Here is a 23934-nt window from a genome sequence, read left to right on the forward strand (position 1 = left end):
GGCACTTCAAATAAAATGATTTATTTCATCAAAAGATAGGCATCCAAACTATGCCAAAGAATTATGCCTGAGAAGTTCCTATTTCCATCCATTGATTACAACAGGAGCCTGGACAACCCGTTCAGATGTAAATGAAGCTGTCTAAACTGAGGAGAGATAAATCACACCCTATTGACTAGCCATGTTAAGCAAAATAAAAATTTCTATATGCCAATTTTAGGAAAATGAAGATTAGGCAATTAGAGAGAGATCAGACTCTAAATTAGTAGAATAAAAAGGATTGCAGCTTCAGGTCTACCCACACTCATTTCTGATTTTTCCTGAAGACCATTTAAATCTATTATAGGCCTCAGACACTTACAGCTTGGCATCCAGATCTGGAGTTTTTAACGCAGGTCTTAAACTTAAAATGGGTCTCTGATAGTTTCTTTACAATTTCTGAAATGTCATGCTGCCACCTGAAAATTTTATGTGAAGGAATGCTGAAAAAGAATTGTGTATGAATGTCCCTTTTGTTTGTTTTGAAGAAAGCATACCAGAGGAATTCCAGAATGCACTACTAGAGACAAAATGTCATTTACTGTTAGTTGTGGAAACTGCAAAACCAGGGTAAGTCAAATGTTAGAGGTTCTTAAATGCTTAACTATTGTCTCAGTCTCATATGGTTTATGGCCTTGTATCAATTCTCCTCTCCTATCTTTTCACTGGAAAATACTTAACATCAAAATATCATTTCTAGTTGCCTAGTGGAATCCAACACTACAGATTTGGCATCAGGATCAGTAAGGAGTTGACTTCAAAAGGGCAACATCAATTGCAAGTCAGTATGTTTGTGCCAATCTGTGGTATGGAAGTGACAGATTCCTCAGCCGTCAGGGAGATCAAATTTTTGGAATGGATTTGGGATGGCAAGCTCTCAGCTAAAGGGACACAAGCTGATTCTCATTATCCCCACAGGTGCAGAGACCAACTCTCCTCTCCCCACAGCCCAGGGGGAGTCTTAGACCTCCTTAGCCTCCAACACACTGCACATCATGTGAAGGTAACATTTACCTGGCACCTTGCTTAACTTACAGAAGCAAAGGGGTTTGTGTTTTGGTTTTCACCTTGCCTCATGTTTTTTTCTGTTTTCTTTCCTTTGTTGGATGCCAAACACAAATGGCATAGCATTAATCAAAAAGCTCTGGGTAACCTTTTAAGAAACGCTGTGCTACAAAACCTCTTTAAAGTCCAGATGAAAGACTTGCATCATGCCAGAAATGGGCTGTCTTTAAATTAGAAACAAATCTCAAAATAAATAAATAAATTGGTGGGCATATCATGATGTCAAGCATTAAAAAATTATAACATCTGATCTTAAGAGTGTTTAATTGGATGAAATTTCATTGCCATTTCTTTTTCTACTGCACTAGTGTCTTACTTACCACCTGCCCAAAGGGGATCTGTGTAAGACCAGTGATTAAAATACACTCTACCAACCTCTATCTAATGAGTGATTTCCTAAAGCAGTTGTTTCCTGGGATTATACCTATTTTTCTTCCTTAGTGAATGACCCCAGTTAGAGTGACAGTCATCTGAACAAACATAAAGGTCTCCACAACAGAAATCTAGGTTTGAGTTGTGCTCTTTTTATGAAGAGAAATTGGCACTTTTGAGATGCAGCTCATCCTACCAAAAAGGTATATGTCTAAAACAGATCAGGTTAATCATGCTTTAAAATTCCTTTGTTTGTTGTTATTTGTTTTTTAATTGATTGTAAAATAAACCTAGTGTGACTCACTTGGCTGTACATTCTAGATATCTAAAAGAGGGAACATGAATCCTATCTAAGCAATGTTAATTGAAGCACTCACGCACAAGATTCCCTGTAACCATGAGTCTTTGGTGCCAAGGGCAAGGCTATGCGTACTGCAATCTTTTGTAGGAAAGCAGATATATATAAAAGTCAGATTTCCTTTCAGTGCCATGGATTCCTTGCATAAGGCCAAAATTGCCATGAGGCTCCACATGAATTTATCATTCAATCAAAAGTGGAAGGGTTTCATATAACATAATTACATTATGAAACTCATTGCCTCAGGAAGCTCCAGATGCCAAAAAGAAAAGCTGAGTTCAAAGACCAAGAAAATACATCCATAGCTAATAGATCCTTCAATTGAAATTCAGGCCAGGAAGTAAGGAAGGCATAGGAATATCTGTTCTTTTTTCCATGCCCTTTTTCCTTAAGTATGAATTGTAGGCAACAGCCAGGAACAGGATATTTGGCTAGATGGACTTCTAGTTAAGCCAGTACGTCCATTCTTAATATCTCACTTTCTAATATTGCCAACAGTTTTCCTGTGGCAGAGAGCCAAGCAAGGAATATTGTAAACCTGCCTCACACATACCATTTTTCCTAGGATTACCGAATGCTGTTTAAACCTTAGTTTCACTCCAGGAAAAAGACACAAAGCACAAACACAAAATGAAAACCATTACCCCATTGCTTTTACAATCCTACTGCAAAACATTTGTGCATGGCCCAGGTCTCTGTTCCCAATATATTATTTTAGTACAGATATTTACTGCTGAGGACAGTTAGTGTAGGAGCCAAACACCTACTTGACATTATCCATTCTGTTTGTCATCAATATGAGTCATCATCATCAGTCTCATCTTCCATCCTTTTGGGCAAGGTTGAGAAATTACTAAGAATAGCAGCAGAACTTGACTGCAGAGTGTTTTTTGTTTTATGTTTTTTTTTTTTCCCAGGGAACTCAACTCTTAGGCTGTGACTAATGCTGCTAATTGAGTTCTTACCTCCATCTTAGAGGAGGATGCAAAGAGTAAGAGGTAATAATGCTTTTTATAATGCTTCTTTCCACTGCACTGTCCTTGTCTCTCCATTTCAAGGCAGTGCCATATTTAATCATTACAAAAAAACCCTCCTGAAAAATCCCTGCAACAATTTTTCCAAATAATCAGGCACATGGGGGCAGAAATGTGGAATTTGATGGTGAGCTCTACCATTCCGACACAAAATAGCACATAAGGTCTGGTGAAATTCTCTGACACCTTTGTGAAAAAAATATTTCATGTATGGTATTTTTTTTTCTCTCCCCCCAAAAAAAAACTTTTCTTTTAAATTAGCCATCAGATTAACTACTGTATTTCAGCAGTGTCTGTTGCTATGTATTACCAAGTCTGAATTCTTACAACAAACCGAAATGGAAATCATACATCGTATTTTTCTCATTAAATACTTCTTCTAGATGACTGAGAGAAGTAGATTAAGGAAGAAAATTTGTCACGTTAAACTAAGACAATCTCTTTTGAGTCTTTTTCTATCAGCTCTGAAAAAAAAAAAAAAAAAAAAGTGAAAAATACAAATAAGCACAAGAATCCTCAACATACTTTGTACTTAATAACTATCAGTCCACTTTCCAAATATGAATCCAGAGAGCAAAAAAAAATTACTTTTATCTTCCAGTCTGATGAGTGTAAATTAATTATCATTTCAAAACTAGTTACAAAGAGACACATACACACACACCCCAAACAGGAATGCTGAAACGCTGATATAATCTGTATTCAGTAGTGGTGAGCTTCGGAAAAAATATTTGAAGTTTTGGTATTGTTATTGTTTTCTTAATCAAAACAAAGCAGTAGCATCTCAGCTGTTTTGGCTGCATTTGTAGAAAGGAGCCACACCAAGCTGAGCAGTAGCAAATAACAGTGAGAGTCCCTTTTCTAACAGCAAACGCAGTCAGCGCTTTCATTCATCTATCATTAGCAACCAGTCACACAGTGCTTACAACAATCATTGCCATGGAGTTATCAAATTTTTCAGCCACAAATTCTGATCCCTAAAGAGATTAAATCACAGAAGCAATCCAAACAAAATCAGTGGAGTGCAGCTAATGAAGTGCATGCACAGATCTGCACAAAGTCATAGCCCCAAGTATTTATCAGCCAACAACTGGGCTAGTAACCAGATAACAAAAGAAAAAACAAAAGGAAAAATAATAAATAAAAATAAATAAATAAATAAATAAATAGTCAGAAATGAAAGACTAATACCAGTCAGGTTGTTGTTGATGTAAATGACAGAAAACAACTGGGAAAAAAATAATAATAAAAAGAACCAAAATATAATCTCGGGAGATCAATCACACAAACAAACTGTGCAACTGCACAATCCAGTTTATGTTATCTGATATTACTCCAGGCTTCTCAAAGCTGAAAAAAGGCAAGGTTATCTCTACACTCAAATGAAGAACAAATCACTGGTCTGAAGAGAGCTACAAAGCTGCAGCTCATTATTCTGCCCAAAGCTGCCTCGTGTGCCTGGCGTACAGCATGCCGGGGTGACACCAGCCCTGGAAGCACTTCAGAAGACACGGGAGAAGAAGATATCAACCAAAACTATGACATATTGCCTGGCACTGATGTGTGATAAGGCAGCCCCTTCACTGAGAGAACAGCAGCAAAGGAGGTCCATTTCCTGATGCCAGAGAGAGATTAAGCAAGGAAATAATAGAAAAATAAATCAAGCAAAGAGCTGAGGACTTCTCACTTGAAGGCATGATGGAAAGTATCACTGCTGGCTTTTTGAGTAGAAGAAATACATATTCAGTTATATACAACTATCCTGGGTTGTATATAGTCTTCTGTGTATCTATCTATATCTGTTTACATAGATCAATATAGAATAATTTGGGTAAGACTGAGTAACAAGTGCAATCAAGTGCTTTGTACAAAAGTGCCAGAGGGAAAGGAGGGAAATCTTGTTTACAGTTCAGCTAGGCTCAGGCATGAGAGTCCATGACAAAACCAGTTTGCATGGATAGAAAAGTTATCTCCAAGATCAGTATCAAACCAACTGGAAAGCTGTGCTGTTAAAGTCAGCAAACAAATCCTCATGCAATCAATAGCATGAAGGTTTTTGTGTTCTTACTGACATCTCATATACCCCTATATGTGATAATGCAGGTGGCTACACTCCACAACTAAAATTTTATTTGGAAGAGGCTGTTAAGTGTTTAGAGAGGGGTTAATAGATGTTAGGAGAATCACTGCATCAATGCAAAAGGCTGTTACAAAAACATTAGCAGAAGGAATTTCTCCTGTTAAGCCAGGCTTACAAACTACCTACAGGCATTCTGGCAAGTAATCTGTGAATTCTATGAGTTTGTTCACCAAAATAAATACATAAATAAATAAATAAATAAATAAATCTGACTTCTTTTCTCTGCTTTCTCATACCGATTTTTATGGCTTCTTATGTCTTCCTTCTTACTATGAGTTTTCTTCTCAAGCCTTTTCCAATGTCTACAGCTGCAGTGCTAAAATGTTCATGGTATACACCCCATTGCGTGGGACTGTAGCCAGAATAGTGACTGTAGCCACTACCACTGCAATTTTCCCATCTTGCTGCAATACTGCTGAGTAAAAAGACTCATCCAGACCCACTCCACTTTTTACTTCACCAATACTTTTCTCTACAGCACCAATTTCACTGGCCTGCGTAGGGAAGGAGTAAAAAGATTTGTCCAAGTCCCATTATTTCAGGAAACAACTGAGTGCTGAAACTCCCACCAAAAAGAGTTTAGGAATTCACAGCAGCATTTACACCTCAAAAGGGCTCATATGTTCAACTTTTCAATACCTCCTCCTCTTCCTGTCATTGTAGGACACTTTTCAGCATCTGGAAAAAATACGTACCTAAATGTGGGACAATGTCCTTCGGTATTTATGCTTCTGCTTGTCTAAAGGTTTCTTGGCTCAGCTCAGCATCAAGGTATTCCACTCATGCCCAAAGCCAGCCCATGAATTAATAATCAGGTGTTGCACACACACGTCTCCTGATGGGCAACATTCGGTGCTCAGAATAAAAAAGAGTTGTTGCTTTGCAAAGCCTGGTGCTGTTGAGCACACCCAGAAGCCAGAGGCGTTCTTATTGCATGGCATTTCTTATGGCATTGCTGTTCAGTTGGAAGAGGGTAGAGCTGGATGAAACAATGCACTGATGGACCAAAAATGTAAACTTAACAGGTGAGAATATAAGGAAAAAAAAATGAAAATAACAGGCTGCTGCAAATACCCTTCCCTGAGAAATAAATGGTTGTTCTGTATCTATTTTTAAGAGTTAAAAAGTAGATTTCAATGTATTTGTGAGTTAATAGTTCCAAATACCTTAAGTACTCATCACATAATACCTAGTCATTTCAGTCATTTTCTAAATAACTGATTTCAACACACAGATAACAAACACTTTGTGACTGTTTTGTCAGATATATTCATTCCTCTGAGCATAAAAGCATTAACAAACAACACATCTTAAACTTATGGTGTAATTTAACTTTTAAAACTTCATTAAAATTGCTTTAAAACATAATCACATGTTTTCCAGGAAAAACACAGACATAAATTGTACTATTGCTTTATTGCAAATTTAAAGCAATTGCTTTATTTATGTAATCTACACATTTAAAATAATAAGCATTTTATTAGACAACTATTTCCTGAATTCAAGACTAACAAATTTGGGGTGTCTATTCATGAATTAAAAGAAAAAGCAAACTGATTACAGTCTTACAAGGGTTGTTTCAAAATCTTATGCAGTAGGGCCTTACATATATTCAGTAGGAGCTTAAAATAAGCTTCTGAAATTGACTCGAATGACATTTTCAAAGAATTCAGAAGAAGAATTTAGTGTACAATAGCTTGTGCAGTGTGTTCTGGAGATGCGAGTAGTCATTGCTTTCATATTTGCTCATAACCTTGAGCAAAGAAGCACCGATGTAGATAATTCATGGAGGAAATTGCACCATACATCATATAAAATTACAATATTAATGATGCTTATGATGATGCAAAGATAATTAATATTTATGCTACATTACAATGATTTTGATTGTCCATTGGTTTCCAAAACGGAAACATTTTGAATCCTGAATATTTTCTGACAGTTTACTCTGTATTCAATGAGCTTCAGCACTAAAGTCTCACTCTAAATTCCCATCACCCCAGATAAAAAGCAAATGTGGTTAGGATATGTCTCAGTATGGCAGGTTTATTTCAGAAGACCCCACAGCCACACTCTGAACAAGTCATGGTGTCTTTTTCTGAGAAAAAAAGCTACTGCACTGAACTCAGAAACTCTTAATAATACTAAAAATGTTTGGATGCAGCTTCAAAGGTGAAAGCTTTCTTCCACAAATGCTTCCCACATCTACATAGCCAAATACAAAATATATAAATAAATAAATAAATATCTGCATGGCTTGGTAGCTGTTCTCCTGTAAGGCAGTATTTCTTTCTTATGCCACACATCACTTTATCTAACATAGTTCATATGGAAGAAGAAAGATATATAAGTAATTGCAGATTTACTAGAAAATTATCAGCCACTCAGACTTTGATTGAAATGAATTACCTCCTTTTGAAGTTACTTAAATCTTTTGGGGTCATTGAATAAATAAATCTAATATATTTACATGCAATGAATATTTGATGAATTGTTGCAATACACATATAAGGTGCTGGATATTTGTTTAGAAATTGTATCTTCTCACAGATATTAAAATAAGATAGCTACTATCCACTGACCATGATATATCTCTGCACTTAGGAAGGAAAAAAAAGCAAAAAAAAAAAAAAAAAAAAAAAAAACAAAACAAAAAAACAACAACAACAAAAAAAAACCTACAGAACCAAACTACTGCTAGCTTGTTGCTATCTCAGTGAGATAATTATTTGTTATCAATGTACACATTTCATGTAAATGCCAATATTTTAAAGATCATTCTTCTATTGGGACAAATTGTTTTTGTTTAAGAAGTCTAAAAGAAGACCACTGAAATATTTGAACCTTCTACATTTTTAATGAGGGAACATCTAAATCTGTAATATTTTGTATGAGAAACAGTAAAAAGGGAACACAGGAACATTAATTGTAACAATACACAATTTCATAAACAAGTCATGTTTTACAAGAAATCTAAGTTTTCCCATAAGCAATAAAAATAAGATTATACGAGTAATTCTGTTCTTAAATGTATTTATTATCGAGAAATATATGCAGAAATAGAGAAAAGAGTTGCTTTCAGAATACTAAGGTCAAGCTTTTAAATGAGATTAAGTTCTGAATTTTATGAAGTATGTAATAGTAATTGCTATACTGCAGTATATTCTGACAATCAGCTTTAACCATCAAAGCTCATCCTGCTACTTCATTGCCTGGTCTCACACCCTTCTCAAGCCTTAAACTGCCTGGAAATTAATTTCATGATGATCTGCATTTTCATGACTCTCACATCTGCAATACTCAAGCAATTCACAGCATTCCTAGGGAGCCAATTATTTCTATTTTCTAGGCAAGGAACTAAAGAACAATGACTAATATCTACAAATGTTGAATTTGTGGCTTTTAAGAAACAGCCTACTGATGTCCTTAGTTTAGTAATTTTGAGATTGCCACCCATGCACCTTCCTGCTGATAGCTAATTTCTCAGAGAAGAGTGTGTAGAGCCATTTTCTCAGCTCATCCCTTTGACTGGCATTCTGTGGGAGGGTGTAAATGCCAAGTTTCCTTTTCTTTGGACATCTCAGCCTCTTGGCTTGTGTTTTCTGCATTTAACAGGAAGCAAAAGTTCTGAAAAAATGTAAAAGATATTCAACTGGAAACAGAAGGGTTAAATACTAAATTTTATTTAACTGAATTTTATTTATAAAAACACTGAGGATAACTGTGGTTTTGTTCAGACCACTTCATATTCCAATGTAGCTGGTGGATGTGATTCCTAAGCAGAATCATAATTTCAGAATAAAGAAATAAACACTAATCCTATTATTGACATTTGTGTCATAACACTTAGGAATAAAGCAAAGGGAACATCAAATTTGCTCATATAATCATGATTTCCAAACTCTAAAGTACATTTTTTCAGAAGTAGATTCTTAGAATCTATAAATGCTGGAGTTTCTGAAAAACCCAGGCAATCCATTACATGATGCAGCATTGAGTCACTACAAGTCACTGGCAAGGTTGGCAACCTTGACCCCCTCAACCCTGAATTCTGCTCCTTAGAAACTGGGGAAGAACTGTGGGTTGACTTGGTTACAGGAATAATTTATCATTGCAGTCCCTCAGCATATAGACTTTCTGTCCCAGAAAAGACAGCATAAACTAGCTTGCAACAAATAAGTCTAACAAGAAAGGTTGTGGTTTTTTGGTTAACTGTTCCTCCCCCAACAAATAAATCACTGACAGTTTCTTGACTTTTTTAATGATTTTTGTTTTTTAAATCAGTGTCATTTCACCTAATAAACCAGAATAAAATCTCTATTTTCAATAGAGATCAATTTCATAACATTAATGAAAAATGTAACTGTTAAAGAAAAGAAGAGAGACAAACTATGTGCTTTTCTCTCCTGGGATTTCAAATACAAATACTTATCTTTGCATTTTTCTATTCATGTCTGCAACAGGAAAAGAGAATGCAGTTTTGGCTCAGGAGTTTTGATAAGAACTACCATCTCTTTGCTTAAGTATAAGAATTACCATCTCTGATTATCACTTAGTTCAGTTATGTCTGGCTGTTGATCTGGATGCACTTCAAGGTACATTTACTAAAGAAGTATTAAATGACACAGCTCTTGCTTGAAGTATGTTTATTATATAAAACCACCACCAGCAGCTATATTTTAAGTAGAAGTAAAGTGGTGATAAATGTGCTGTCAGTGACTTTTGAGATATATGGGGAGAAATATGGAACCCTATGAAAACAATTTTAAATCTATTGAACAAGGAAACAAGCTTTGATGGCTCTTTTCAAAATCTTCAATTGTAAGTGACTCAAGTAAGTCTGATTAATTTATTTCACATAATTTAAGAAAATAGCATTTCAAAATCACTACCATTTTTCCCATGCTTGATTTCCAAATTTTCCTCATGATCAAGATAGAACACATGAAGTAGTAAAGACAGAATGCTAGTAATTCAGTTTCTGCCTCACAGAGACATTTTTTTTAATTTCTGTTCTAGAGTATGAATACATTCATTTGTGTACAATTCAAGATAAGAAAATCTTCATCCTGTTGCTTTATATTTTTCAAAATCATGACAAGATAAAAGCTGTTGAGCAAAATTATTTTTTCATTTAAATTCAGCAAATCTACTTTTCTTGCTAACCTGTGTAGGCACAAAAACCTGGATATGGTAACCTATCAGGTAGGGATGAATGTAGTAAAAAATACCATCAGAAAGTATTTTGAAGTATTTATTGCATGTCACCATCAGTTCTTTGGAAAACCTACCAGTTAACCCTCAACAATTAAATATTTAATGCAAAAAAAGGTTTTCTGTATGACCAGCATAAGGAAACAAAATTAATCCTATCTTAAAACAATTTAGAAAAATCTGATATCAGTGGCTACTGCCAAAACAAAAGATACAGGTTCTGATACTGAAAAAAAAAAAAAAAAAAAAAAAAAAAATCTGATAATGCAGCTACCTCTTGTAAATAAATAAATTGACAAGAACAAAGTTATTTTGTGAATATGCAGAATCGCCATGGAAAGCCTACCACTTCCAAATAGACATTGGCTTGCAGATTTGGCTAAGCAGTACTGTATACGTTTTCATGGCATTTGCAGAGCTGCATTACAATAACCCTTCTTGCCTTGGCACACCAAAATCTGCTCCCTGGTCTCTCTCCACTTGGACTAGTATTTGACCCTCGGAAAGACAGGGAAGGCTGAAGAATCCTTAACACAGAATTTATCATGCAATGCAGTGGGTTAATAAGCCAGCACTTTTTTTTTTTTCCCTGCCATAGACAGTCTTCTGGTCAGCTATCATGGTCAAAAGTCTTTGTGCCAATGTAAGCTAGACTGAAAAAATGGACTTCTTTTCCAAATACACGTAAAAAAAATAATGTACATCTCAATTTCCTGTGTCAGCAAAATCAGCACATTGCATGAACCCATGGTGTTTTCTATGCAAACTCAATGAGAATTGAAGGGGAGGCTGTACTATCTCATTTACATAAAGAGGCATGACAGAGAGATTATCCAAGTACAACTCCTTGTTTTGCCTGAGACCATGAACAAACTGAATAGATGAACCTGACATTCCAAACCAGCCTTGGGCATCTGCTGCCTGCCAAGTATAAGAAACAGTCCCCATCCTTCCTCCTTCTAGTATCATACTTCAATTCACTCCAGATTTCAAGAGAAAGATATTTGGAGACACAATTCTATTTTCAAGAAAACTAAAAGGAAGTTTATGAAATCTTGAAAACTATTGTAGAACTGAACTATTACCTTGCCCACAGCCTGACTCCTCATGGCACTGAGACACCCCTAACAACTCGCATCTTTCAGAGCCACTGAGCCAAGAATGTCACAGTTTCAGTGGGTTTCACTTGCTGTCAGGTCCCATTGAATCTTCTCTTTGCAACCATGTGGTGAAACCACTGATGCATTTTAAAATGAAAGCTGAGACTCTTACACTATTAAGTTATTCTAGAGGACTTGTAATACCATAACAGACACCTGTGTCACAGGATCACAGCTCTAAGAGCAGCCCTACTATGTGTGGTCTCTGTAAGACCATCCTACCAATGCTAGATGCTGATAAAATAACACAAGGAAGATGACAATGCTTGTTCTGGCTTTAATGCTTAGATCAACTAATAATGGTTCCATAGGGACAAAAAGAACATCTCAAAATGGACTTTGATTCAGCTACAAGGGCAACCACAAAAGCCTAACAGCATTCACATGGCTTCTTGTATCCCAAGAAAAAGGTCTTATCATGATGTCTCCTACAGAAGGCATCCAGGAGACTACTCAGGAAAGAAGAACTGCAGCTCTGCTCCCTTGATACAACAGAACTTGGACAGCGAGTGTAATGCTTACCTCTAAAGTAGAAACATCAGTCAAAGGTTTTGGATGGTCTAGAAACTAAGAACTACCAGACTTTCTCCATTTGTTTTCCAGCTAGGAAGTGGTGGATACATAACAGATTATATTTAAAAAAATAAAATAAAATGCTGCCCTGCTCCATTTTTTTCTTATCTGATGGAATCCTGAGAGAAGAAAATAAAAAATAAAATAATTAAAATAAAATAAAATAAAAGCATTACTCAACAGAGACTTGATTATTAAAATAAGTCTGAATAATACATCAGTAGAGAGTATAAGCATGTTTTTAAAAAGAGAGTGAGAGAGGGGGAAAAAAAGGAAAGAACAAAAGGGTCCCCACTGCCTTCCTTGGGAGATATTTTGGATAAAATACCCCAATAAAGTTAATTCATTCACTTTTTGGAAAAATACTAATGAAGCTATTGCATCATTGCTACCACAATACCAGAATTACTTCAGAAACAAGCAGAAGAATAGATACCCTGATATTTAGATCCTTTTCCTTTGAAGTAACTTTTTTTTTTTTCCTCTGGGTAAGTTAGTGTCTAAGGTGTTCTGTCTTGTTTAAATATTTAAAATGCATTTAGGAAACTTAGTTTGAGAAGCAGTCATTAATTATCATTAATTTAATGACATATCCAGGGAGGACAATATGAGTAAAACATATTGAAATATTATGCATTTCATACTAAATACAAAGCAAATATGGAAACATATTATTGTTTGTCTGCTGGTTGCCCTGAAAATCTAACTCTTTTATGGTCCACCTTCTTTCTCCCTTTCTCATGACTCACTTCTTTCCTCTTATTCTATTCATTGTCAAGTAGCTCTATTTCTAAGAATTCGTATCAAAGATACAGATTTAATGCCACTGGTGTATTATTGAGCACTTTCAGAATTTAAAGGGCAGTGAATTGAAAGCAGTATTTTTATTTTTATTTTTTTTACAGAAGAATGAAGAGTCCTAAATGATGAGCATGGTCTCATTATGTATCAGCATTAAATGTGTGAAAGGTGCCCTGCAGATGGAGAAAGTTGTTGCCATGTTTCCTGAAAAACGCGTTGGTGCTACTTCAAAATCAAAGAATGAAAGAAATATTGCTTGCAAGACACCTCCCAGGGTCACCCAGTCCAGTGTGGCTCAAAGTAAGACTACTGCCAAAACAAGGCCAAGTCAGCCACGTCCTCACCTATTTGAGGGTCCTGAAAAGCTCCCAGGCAGGACAGACCACAAATCTCGTTGTTCCAGTGCTGTGCTACCCTTCTAACAAGGGAGCTTTTTCTAATGTCCATCCTGAATTTCAGTGTTAGCAGCAGCAATGGACAGCATGTGTTTTCCCTAGTGTCACCCACAACTAATTCCCACATTCCTGAGGAATATCTTCAGAAATCACGATTTTTCTCACTTAGTATATCCAATCTTATTCGTGGAAATGGTCTCTGTCCCATTCTAACTCTCAAACTATACACAGCTATATATCATCAGATGACACCTCTCCAAGACAGCTTCTTTTCCACTAATGCAACCAAAGCCCACCTCATGTATTCTAGCAATGCCTCTATATGATTGGCACTAGATTAAAGAAAAGGTAGAGTAAACTGACATGAGGCGAGAGCTAAGTGTCAGGGATTAGAAAAGAGGCCAGAGCAGCATTCTGTGTTTCCCACTTGCTTCAGTCCTGTTTAATGTCACATCAACAGTGACAAAAATATGTTGCTACTTGCAGCCTCCAAGTTTAGTCCTTCCTTCCTCAGTGATCACTTGCTGGAGCAATCAATGCCTCTGCACCTCACCTCTAGATAAGCAAGAGGGAACATTGATGCTCTAGTTGTAGTAATGTCTCAGCCACCTCATTACACCTGCACAGTGAGAAGAGATTGTATCCATGGTAGGATCTTATCGGTCTCTTCCTGCAAAGCCACTACAAAACCTCAGTCCTGCACTTCAAATCTGAAGGATATCTGAAAGCATCTCCCATGACCATCCCTTATAGTAAGAGGCTGCCACAACCTGGGACAAGGTAGCACAAAACACCTGAAGCATGGCAGCCCACCCTGCTGAACCTGGCTGCATGACAGACTCTCCCAGAGGTCACAAACAACCTCTAGAGCAGGAAATGGGTAAACAGGAATGAATTAAATGTATACACACAAAACCTTCTCTAACTTAGTACACACAATACGTATGCTTATTTAGTTACCTAAAGTATGCTGAAGATGAGTGTGATGCTCACACTTCAGCACTGAATTATCAAACTGAGGATTGAATTCAAGCAATCAGTGTATTTGTAGGAGTTTCTCTTCTGGGTAGACGTGTTCTCATAGGAGACAGAAGTAGATAAGTCAAAGCAGCCTCCGCAGCCACCAGCCTCCTGCTGGGGGAGAGGACAGGCAAAGGGGATTAGGGTTTTATACCTGGCATAGTGTGTAACCTGCTGAAGTACCTCTGTGTTTGCACTCCAGGCTGTATCACTCTATTTCACCTCCTCTTAATTTCTGCCACTGTCCTGCACAGCAATGGATACCTCATCTCTCTAAAGAGAAAGCAAACGTGTGGCTGACCCAAACAGTGTTGTGCTGTGCCTTTACACCGCCACCCTAGCTGCATGCGTGCACGCATGCAGACCCTGAGACATACACAGACGCAAGACACCTGAACGACAAGGAAGGCATGGGCTTGCCCTGCTAACCAACTCCAGAGCAAGCGTATCCCTCCTATCTCCATCTCCCCGAGCTCCCCTCAGAAAATGGGCTGTCTGCTCAGGGGAGCCTTTACCACAGCAATTTGCATGGAGAGAACTTTATCTCAACAAGGATCCTTCTGTTACTACCAGTGTACAAAGATCAACCATTGTTTCACTTGGGTAGGTTTGAACCAAACTATCTCACTTTGTATGAGTTGCCTCTACATCTTGTTTGTGAAAAGCAAATAATAGGTCTCTGAACTGTACCGCAGCACGTTCTTACAGAGTACATCCTGTCAGCCAAAAACTTAGCTTAATGGCATTTCAAGTGACATATGGTATTCTTTCTGATCCATAGATTGTTTGGTTTGGTTATTTCCTCTACGTGACTGTTCTTTTCATTATCACCATCTAGTGTAACAAGTTAAAAACAAACGAACAAAAAAAACAAACAAACATATAGTTCAAATTAAAGTATTAAGACTGAATACTCTGTTGCTATACCGATGTAAAATTATTTTTAAATGCAATATTTCATGTGTTGTCTTTTCATGGAGGGAACAGAGATCAAATAGGAAACAGACAAGTGTGAAATATAATTAAAATCACTTCAAATAACAGAGGCAATATGCGTTAATGGAGGAGAACTTCAGAATGTAAACAGGCTATTTTGAGCCACGCTGTCAATTCAATAGGGAAACACTGGAAATATTCTGTCCTTCTGAGCTCTTCTAAAATCAAAACTATAAAAAGGAAAATCTGGTTCATCTGTTTAGTCCAATCTATTTGATAGTGAGTCATTCCATTTTCCCGTCACAAAATGGGACTTCCATTATCTTCCATTTCCACAGCCAGCTCAACACAAAGACTCTCTTCAGGATTCTGGCTGATGGGAAATCTTCCTCCAGGAGGCAAGGACAAGAACTCTTTAACAATAAATTTCACAAATATTAAGTGAAATAGCCTGAAGTGGTAGAGAATTTTATATTATTTATCTCATCCACAGAAAGCAGTGAATGTAAAGGTACAATGCTACACAATAAAACTATCTGCAGGACTGTCCTACATAGGGGTAGGATGCAGGCATGAGCTGGTATCTATTTAATGGACACTCTTGAATCCGAATATTTTCAGAATGATACAGAAAGATTAGGTCTTCATTCTTTTGGAAACAGGTAGAAATATCTGTTAAAAAAAAAAAAATATATATACATAAAGCCCAGTTTTATCTTATGCACAGAAATATATGTTCGTCACAGAACTATGGCATTGTAGAAATAACTAAGATGCAGTGGGATAACTCATGTGGCTTTAGTGGTGCAATACAAGACCTTCAGAAAGACAAAGAGGGAAGATAAGGAGCAGAGGATCCTTCTGTGTGAAGCACCGGCTCGGATGTGAGAAGCTTGAATATGATTTGTGCTGGGCAAGAGCTTGTGGGTCAGGATCAGAGGATTGATCAATGAGTGTGGCATTGTGGCATATGCTGCAGACAGCTTAACTGGGGTGAAGAAGTGGTCACAAGGGATTATCCTCCTCTATTAGGCACTCAGTAGATCACATCTACAATATGGCATGCAGTTTTGGGCTCTACAATAGAAGAAAGACCTAGATAAATTGAAGCAAGCTCAGTGGAGATCGCTAAGGCAGTGGGAGTTGGAGCACTTTCCCTGTACAGAGGGGCTGAGGGAGCCAGGCTTGTTCAGCCTGGAGAAGAGATGGCTTCAGGGGAACCTAATAGCAGTCCCAATGTCTATGGGAGGTTACAAAAGAGGTGGAACAAGGGGTCTTTACAGCAGTGCATGGCAGGAGGAAAGAAAAATGGACATACATAAATTGAAATAAGAGATTTTTAAGAAAACAAGAGGGGAAAAAAAAAAAAAAAAAAAAGTTTTCCCCTACAAGAACTGCCCAGCAGTGGAGCAGGATGCTCAAGGAGGTTGAAAACCTCCAAGGATGGGTATGGCACAAGACCCAGCTGTATAAAGCCCCGAGAAACCTGGTCTGACTTCACAGTTGCTTTAAACAGGAGGTTGGGCTAGAGACTTCCTGAAGTCCCTTCACTCCTGAGTTATGCTACGTCCCTATGACTTATATAAAAATACGTATATAAGCTATCATCTAGTTAATGCATCATCCAGCTTATAGCATATAAGACTGAAAACAAACACTTCCTGGTGCCTATAATATTAAATAGGTAATATTTGTTATGCTGAAGTTAAATAAGTGAACAGATATCAACAATACAAGTACAAATAATATCTGTACCCCAGACTGACTCTGCTCCCATGCAGTGTCTGAATATTGAATGGGCCTGCATGTAACAAAGAGAAAACTGCAGAATCAATAAAAGCCCAGGAGGCACAAAATCAGGAAAAACATAGGGACAAAGTGAAATCCGCCTAGCAATCAGACAGAAAAGCGTTAAGACTAAACAGGCAAACAGAACAGGGGAGAGAGGGGATGGGGGCGAGAATGGAGCTGGGCTGGAAGGTGACAGAGAAAGGCACAGGACGGGCGCCGAGCCAGAGCATTCTTCTACTGTCGGCAGAGAGACGCGACAGATATGAGATGAGATGGGGCCTCCTCTACCCCGTCGCTGACCACCCGTGAGGATGTGACCTGCCACTGCTGTCAGCGACTTCTCTGAGCTCAGTGCGTTGAGTTTTGAAGCAACCAGCCAGCCCCACAGGTGACCGGGGACGGGTGTTAGCAGAGCTCCAGTCAGTGGGGTTCCTCTTCACTCCAGTTTGCCATTCTCAAAAGTAGTAAATGACACACACAGTGTTGTTAGAAGATCGTTACGGTCCCAACAGAAGCACTCTGCATTTTGGAAAAGCCTCATTTGTGCACTTAACTGTTTGTAAATCAGGATGCAGCCTGCAGTTAGATAATCACGTTATCTAATTACACTGCTATGCATTCCCCCCACACATGAACCAGTGCAACGTTTCAAAGGTTTCCCTTGAAAGTCTTCCTGAAGCTTTTGTGACTTTTATAAATGCTTTTACTTTTGGAGAGTTTTCCTTATATTTTACCTACAACCAAAAAAAAAGTCTTTGTTAATTTATTAATAAGGAAACAAACAAGTAAAATATTGGATAATATTTATACTTTGAATTCATGCTGAAGCTTCAGCAGTGCTCTTTCACATATTACTAATAATAAAAAAAAAAAAAAAAAAAAAAAAAAGTACTTGAAGGCCAAATCCTTATTTTTATTTGTTTCAGCATTTCCCAGATTTCCTACCCAATGCACCTTATTTAAAACTATGGACTAACACACCAAAGTTTCCAAAGTCTCACTTGAATGAGGCTAGCAGAGACAAACATTGCAACTAAACAAAGTAGTGCTGGCACACCATGAACCAAAAACCAATCCAACACCACCACTATGTAAGGTAACTGCTAAAATATTCAGTGCTAATTTGTTTCTTAACAAGAATGATGGCCACCTTTCTTCACAGCTGTGTCAAGTCAATAACAAACTGCCCTTTTCATGATATTAAGGAAATAACCTTGTTTATGCAAGGCACATTATAAACTGTGTTTCAAGACTACACTAATTACCAACAAGCTGTGCTTTGACTGTTTTCACTTTCTCTTAATAACTTATTTTGGTCACACTTCTTTTCAGTAAGCACACTTCTTTTTCAGTAAGCAGACAAATTATTTCCTCTACCATTTATCGACTTAAGGTTATGGAATGCAATGTGCAAAGATGTGAAATAGTCCCTCAAAATAATACAAGAAAAGCACAGACTATTGCAGTTGAACTGGATTGCAGTTTTTGCCCTTCACATGCACCTCATAAAATGCATTAACAAATTTCCATAATGTTCACAGAAATGTGTCGTCTTAATTAATTTAACATATACAAATTAAGTTTTAATCTTCAAGGTCACTGGTTAAAGGAATTAGGGAAATATTCCTATAAAGTACCACAGCCAATTTGCCATGCCTTCTTGTCATTAAATTAAAAAAAAAAAAAGACATCGACAACCAGCATTTCTCAACATATCTTACCATTTGCTTTTCCTCTAAGGCTTCTCTTCCTGAGACTTTTCTTTCATGTTTTCCCAACTCCATTTCCCAAGGGAAGAAAATAAACCCAAACTCTAATATCCCGAGCCGAAACGATTTAACCTGGCTACATGTTAGCTGTCACTGTACTTTTGAAGCTGTGAGAGAGAAGTCTCAGGCAGCGCTGGTGGTGACTTCTGGTCAGCATGTGTTTCCATTTATAGCTGTCAAAATTCACAACTAGGACTGCGAAGAGAGGGCAAGCAGCTGCCTCCGATAACAATAAATGTGGTTTTAGCATCACAGCAATTTGTTCAGAAGGGATTTTGGTTACTGGCCCCATTCACTCCATGCTCACCCTTCCCCCCCCCCCCCCCCCCCCCCATGCAAAAAAATTTTACTTAAAAGACAATAAAAACAAATGGCTAAAGAAGTTAGTGCCTCAGCTGCACTAACCTGTGCTTATGGAGATTGTTAAGCAAGTAAAATGACAAATATGAATAGCTGCTACCACATGTTCTGTAGAAACAGAAAGCGTACAGAATATTTTAAAATGGTGTTTATTGATCGTTCCCCATTGAGCATCTGGGGCTGAGCTACCCTAATACACATTCACACCGAGCACACACTCTTTTCTAATACCAGGACGCAATACCTCAGATTTTGAAATGCAGAAGGGTCTGCAATATTTTAAGAGGGTACTGTGAGCACCCCTAAACACAAGCAGCGGCCAGTGAGCACCCAAAATGGAGCCAACACCCCTTCAGAAGATGGCTGTGCACTCTGACACTGGCCATTTACTCTGGCAGAGTAACTTGGCCCCGGTTCAGGGTGACAGTCAGGAGGCCAATATTAGAAACAGGGGCGGGAGGGAACCTCCCCGCGGGTGCCGAGGTTCGTCGCACAGCCAGCGGCTGCTGCACCAACTGGGCTGGCTCGTGCACAGCGGCGAGGGACGAATACGTGCTCTGTTCCATCTGTGGTTTGTTAAAAAATGCATATCCCCTTATAAAACTGGCAGCTTATGCATCTTACTAAATCCTTAGCAAAGGCAAGATGCCTCTTTTCGCTCTCTTCCCCTTCAGTACCCTGGTAAAAAATACTTCCTCTTACAATAAATACATAAATATAAACCTTTCCCATCAATCATTTTTCGGCTGCCTGTGTGGAAATGACAGTCAAAACTAAATACACTTCTTTCCACTCTGCTTGCTTCCTGATGGATACTGTACTCACATGGTCTTTAGAGCCTTGGATGGGAAGAAAAGGCAACTGCAGAAGTCAATACACAGCAGTCCTTACAGTTTACATATGAAAAGCTGACCAAAAAAACCCACCACCAAACAAACAACGGAAAAACAACTTATGGTTCTGCCCCGAAACTTTGTTCAGAATGAAGAAAAAGTTACTCCAGTTACAGTTATTTTTCTTTTGTCTCTCTTTTACCTTTGTTTTTAGCAGCATAAGGCAGCCAGCAGCAGAGTGAGAGCTGGAGGGCAAGTACAAAGAGATAGTCAAACCTACAAGGGCTGCAGTAGTAGAGGGAATAAATATGTGCTTGATGTCACAGGAGTAAAAATACACCCTACTGAGTCTCCTGGAAATGCTGGGATAAAAGGAAAGAGAAGTGACACAATACCCAGAGGAAAGCTATTGGACTCCTCTGTTCTTCAGCAGGAACACAAACGGTATCAAGCAGTTGGTATCTCCAAAATCTTCTCAGTGAGGCTGAAACTTATCTCTGTGGTGGGGAACCTACATGCCTTTGTACCACTTATGTCTTCAAAATCTCCACTGTGAATACCCTTAAGTGGGATTTCAACAGCAGCTTATGTTACGCTGCTAAAAAGGGCTGGATTAGTCCCCAAGTAATTAACCCCTCCATGGAGCGGCACTGCAAGCAAGCACAAGAACACAGGTGACCCCTGTTTTCCTCCAGGTCATTCCCTAACCATATCACTCACAGCCAAGTGTATGATAAAACTCTACCACCATTTCTGATATTTCCTATGGCACACACACACACACAAAATAAATTAAAAAATAAAATAAAACAAATAAATTGAAAAGCTTTCACTGATCTGTCAGTCTGCAACAGTTTTCCATCACTGACAAGAACTGGAGCATCTCAGGTGAAAGTGTTCAGCTAGGTGTGCTCAGCCTGCTCTCCAGACCTGTAACAGGTGCCTGGAGTTTCCCCCCTAACCTCCAGAAGGTTTCAAAACAGCAGCTTCCAGGGGACTCACTTTTAGTTTGTGCTGGTGAGCAGGCACTGATGGTGGTAAAAGAGCAGGGTGTCAGGGATGCAATGAAAGAGCAACCTAAGATTCAAAACATGTAAGTCCATGTAGACTTAGACCAGCACTAACAAATTTTATTTGGAGTTTATGTTATGTTAGCAAACACACTAACTGCCCTAAAATTTGATCTTTAATGACTTTTATACTCTCTGCTTTCACAGTCTTATGCTGCTTTCATGTCTCAGCTCATCCCAGCGAAGGAGGCTGCCACAACAGGATGACCCAAAGAAGTGGCTCAGAAGTGACCTTGCTCACAATAATTCCAGCTTGAGATCCTAATGAGAGCAGTCAGTTTTAGAAGTGGGCGTTTCATAATCATTCTTCTAATGGGTTTCTAATAGCGCTCACGAGGAAAAAAAAAAAGTCTTCCCTTTTCACTGTGTGTCTACCACAAGCTGAACATGGGATTCCATAAGGAAGAAAAAAAAAAAAAAAAAAAAAAAAAGTGAAAATTAAAACATTGGGATATGGAAATACCTAATTGCTTCATTTCTTATTATTGGTAATTTGTGTTCTGAATGCATCATGCTGCTGATGGCCGAAATACAAGGGAGCTGGAGCAGATTGCACACAGCAGCAGTTCCGCTATGGCCTTTGGAGAGGCCCCTGATGGAGCAGGCTGTCCCCCTGCAGCCCATGGGTACCACATGGAGCAGATCTCCACACTGCAGCCCCCTGGTGGAGGAGCCCCTGGTGGAGCAGGTGGATGTGGCCTGGAGGAGGCTGCAGCCCATGGAGAGCCCCCGCAGGAGCAGGCCCCAGGCTGGAGCTGCAGCCCGTGGAGAGGAGCCCACGCAGGAGCAGGGGGCTGGTGGGAGCTGCCACCCGTGGGGGACCCATGCTGGAGCAGTTTGTTCTGGATGGATTGACCCTGTGGTACGGAGCCATATGGGAGCAGTTCTTGAAGAGCTGCTGCCTGTGGGCAACCCCTGCAGGCTCAGTTTGGGAAGGACGGCATCCCATGGGAGGGACTCCATGGGGAGCAGGGGCAGAGAGTGACCGTGAAGGAGCAGCAGAGACAAAGCGTCAGGGACTGACTGCAGCCCCCATTCCCTGTTCCTGTACAGCGCTCAGGGGGAGGAGGTGGAAGTGGGTGCATGGAGGAAGGTATTTTTAGTTTCTCATTGCTCCAGCTTGATAGTAATAGGTAATAAATGACATTAATCTCTGTATGCTGAGTCTGTTTTGCCTGTGACAATACCTGGTGAGTGATCCCCCATCCTTATCTCAGTCCTAGAGCCTTTTTCCATCGTATTTTCTCCCCCTTTGCCTTTGAGGAGAGAAGTGAGAGAATGGTTGTGCTGGAGTTCATCTGCCCAGATGGGTAAAACCCCCACACAAGAAGCCTTGGATGCAGGGCTCTTCCACAGCCTGGATGCTGCCATACAAGGACCTTGTAAATAGCACAGCAAGGCTGCCACCACTCTTTTGTCTACCACACCTGACATCACATGACATTTCAGCATTATACTTGGGGAAAGACCATGGTTTCAACCATTTAAGAATTTGGCTTTAAATAACTACGTGAGTATATTTCTTATTCGTACATAGAAATAATGGTTATTTTACTCTGGGGAATTTCTAAGACACTGTTAATATGGATTTATTTCCTCTTTTACTTTGTAATGGAAAACACAGTAAACAGGTGCTAAGTAAAAAGGATGTTATAGACCGCCTCAATTACTGTGCTGCTATTTTCAATTACTTCTTTGTACTACAGTCACTGATCTCTTGACACCTGTTTTTCTTCTCAGAGCAGGACCTTACAAGAGGCCAAGAGATTAAGCTGACAGGGCTAGTTTTTGTTTGTTTGTTTGTTTTTGTTTTGTTTTGTTTTGGGGGGGGGGGGGTAAGAAGAAACTGCTGAAAATCCAAAATAGTACTACTGTGTAAATAAACCATTTAAGTGGATGTATTTTCTGTGCCCACTTAATCTGCTGTTCTTGGAAAATGAAGCAGGTGACTGTCACAATGTCTGTATGCCACTCTGAGCTATGTTTTCACTCCTAGAGTGGCAGCAGTTGTGGTTTTTGGTGGTGGTTGGTTTGTTTGTTTTGTTTTTTAACTTTGCAAATTTTCATTCTCAGCCTGGCACTGCTGCCGCCTGGGACTGCCAGCCGATGCATCACACATGACAGAGCCACACCACTTCGTTCTTAAGGCAGTAGCTTTCATTTGCTCAGCATCAAACACACTATAAGCAGTTCAAAGCATTAATTCTGCCCCTGACATGTTCAATCACGTTATGCTCGGTTGAAAACCACCTACTTAAGTCAAATGTATCAGCTGAAAAAATAAAACACTTACACAGAAATTACCTCTGCAGTGAGTTTTTAGAGGTATGATTTGGACAGATGGCTTCCATCATGTACTTAATACAACAAAAAGGAAGAAAAGGGGACACCTTCCCTGCCAAAAGGGAATACCTTTTGGTCAGGTTGCCCAAAGCCCCATCACAGTCACATGCCTGGAAACACCAGGACCTCAGCAGCTTTTCTAGCTGCTATTTTGTAGTATGCTCATTGCAGGGACGAGAAGCATGCCAGAGCTGCCACGGCTGTGTGCGAAGCCAGCTTACCTTGCAAGCAGCAGGGAGCCGAGGGTGGGAAGCTGATCCTTAGGAGAGGCCGGTCCACATTCCTGCCGCAGCGCCCGGCAGCTGCTGCTGTCACTCCCTGGTCCACCCTGCTTGCTCTGTAAATACTCACGGAGCAGGAGGTAGCAGGCGTGGAAAAAGAGGGCAACGTTACGTGCACGGCCAGGCTCTGCTTTGCATGTGAGGAAGCAGTTGCAGAGAGCCTTGCATATCGTGTACAGGGAATGGGAGACTCCCAGACAAATTTTCTCCAAAGGGTCAAGCTGGAATACTTCTGAAGACAAAACCAAGGAATATTATTTTAACATTATGATAAACTGAGTTTGAGAGATCTGAGCCTGCTCTGACACTGCAGCTTGTGGAAGCACTTTGTTCTCTTCGTTACTTTTTGACTTTTCCTGACTTTTGTCTTCTCTTCATGT

General features: G+C 39.1%; 1 protein-coding gene across 6 annotated transcripts in view; it reads right to left on the minus strand.

Annotated features, from left to right (window-relative positions):
- MLIP (muscular LMNA interacting protein) overlaps nucleotides 1–23544 on the minus strand; it is a 121947-nt gene extending 98403 nt beyond the window's left edge. For 2 of the 6 annotated variants that reach the window (XM_082758034.1, XM_082758032.1), the window contains exon 1: nucleotides 18620–18797. In XM_082758034.1, coding sequence (XP_082614160.1) covers nucleotides 18620–18682 — 63 coding nt within the window. In that variant the 5' untranslated portion in view covers nucleotides 18683–18797. Of the gene's footprint in view, nucleotides 1–18619; nucleotides 18798–20062; nucleotides 20104–23494 lie in introns of those variants that run through there. The other 4 variants (XM_082758036.1, XM_082758033.1, XM_082758037.1 and 1 more) reach the window with 4 other exon arrangements.
- Nucleotides 23545–23934: the final 390 nt, after the last annotated feature.

Source organism: Aythya marila (assembly GCF_965140915.1).
Source record: "Aythya marila genome assembly, chromosome: 3".
Lineage (NCBI taxonomy): Eukaryota > Metazoa > Chordata > Aves > Anseriformes > Anatidae > Aythya > Aythya marila.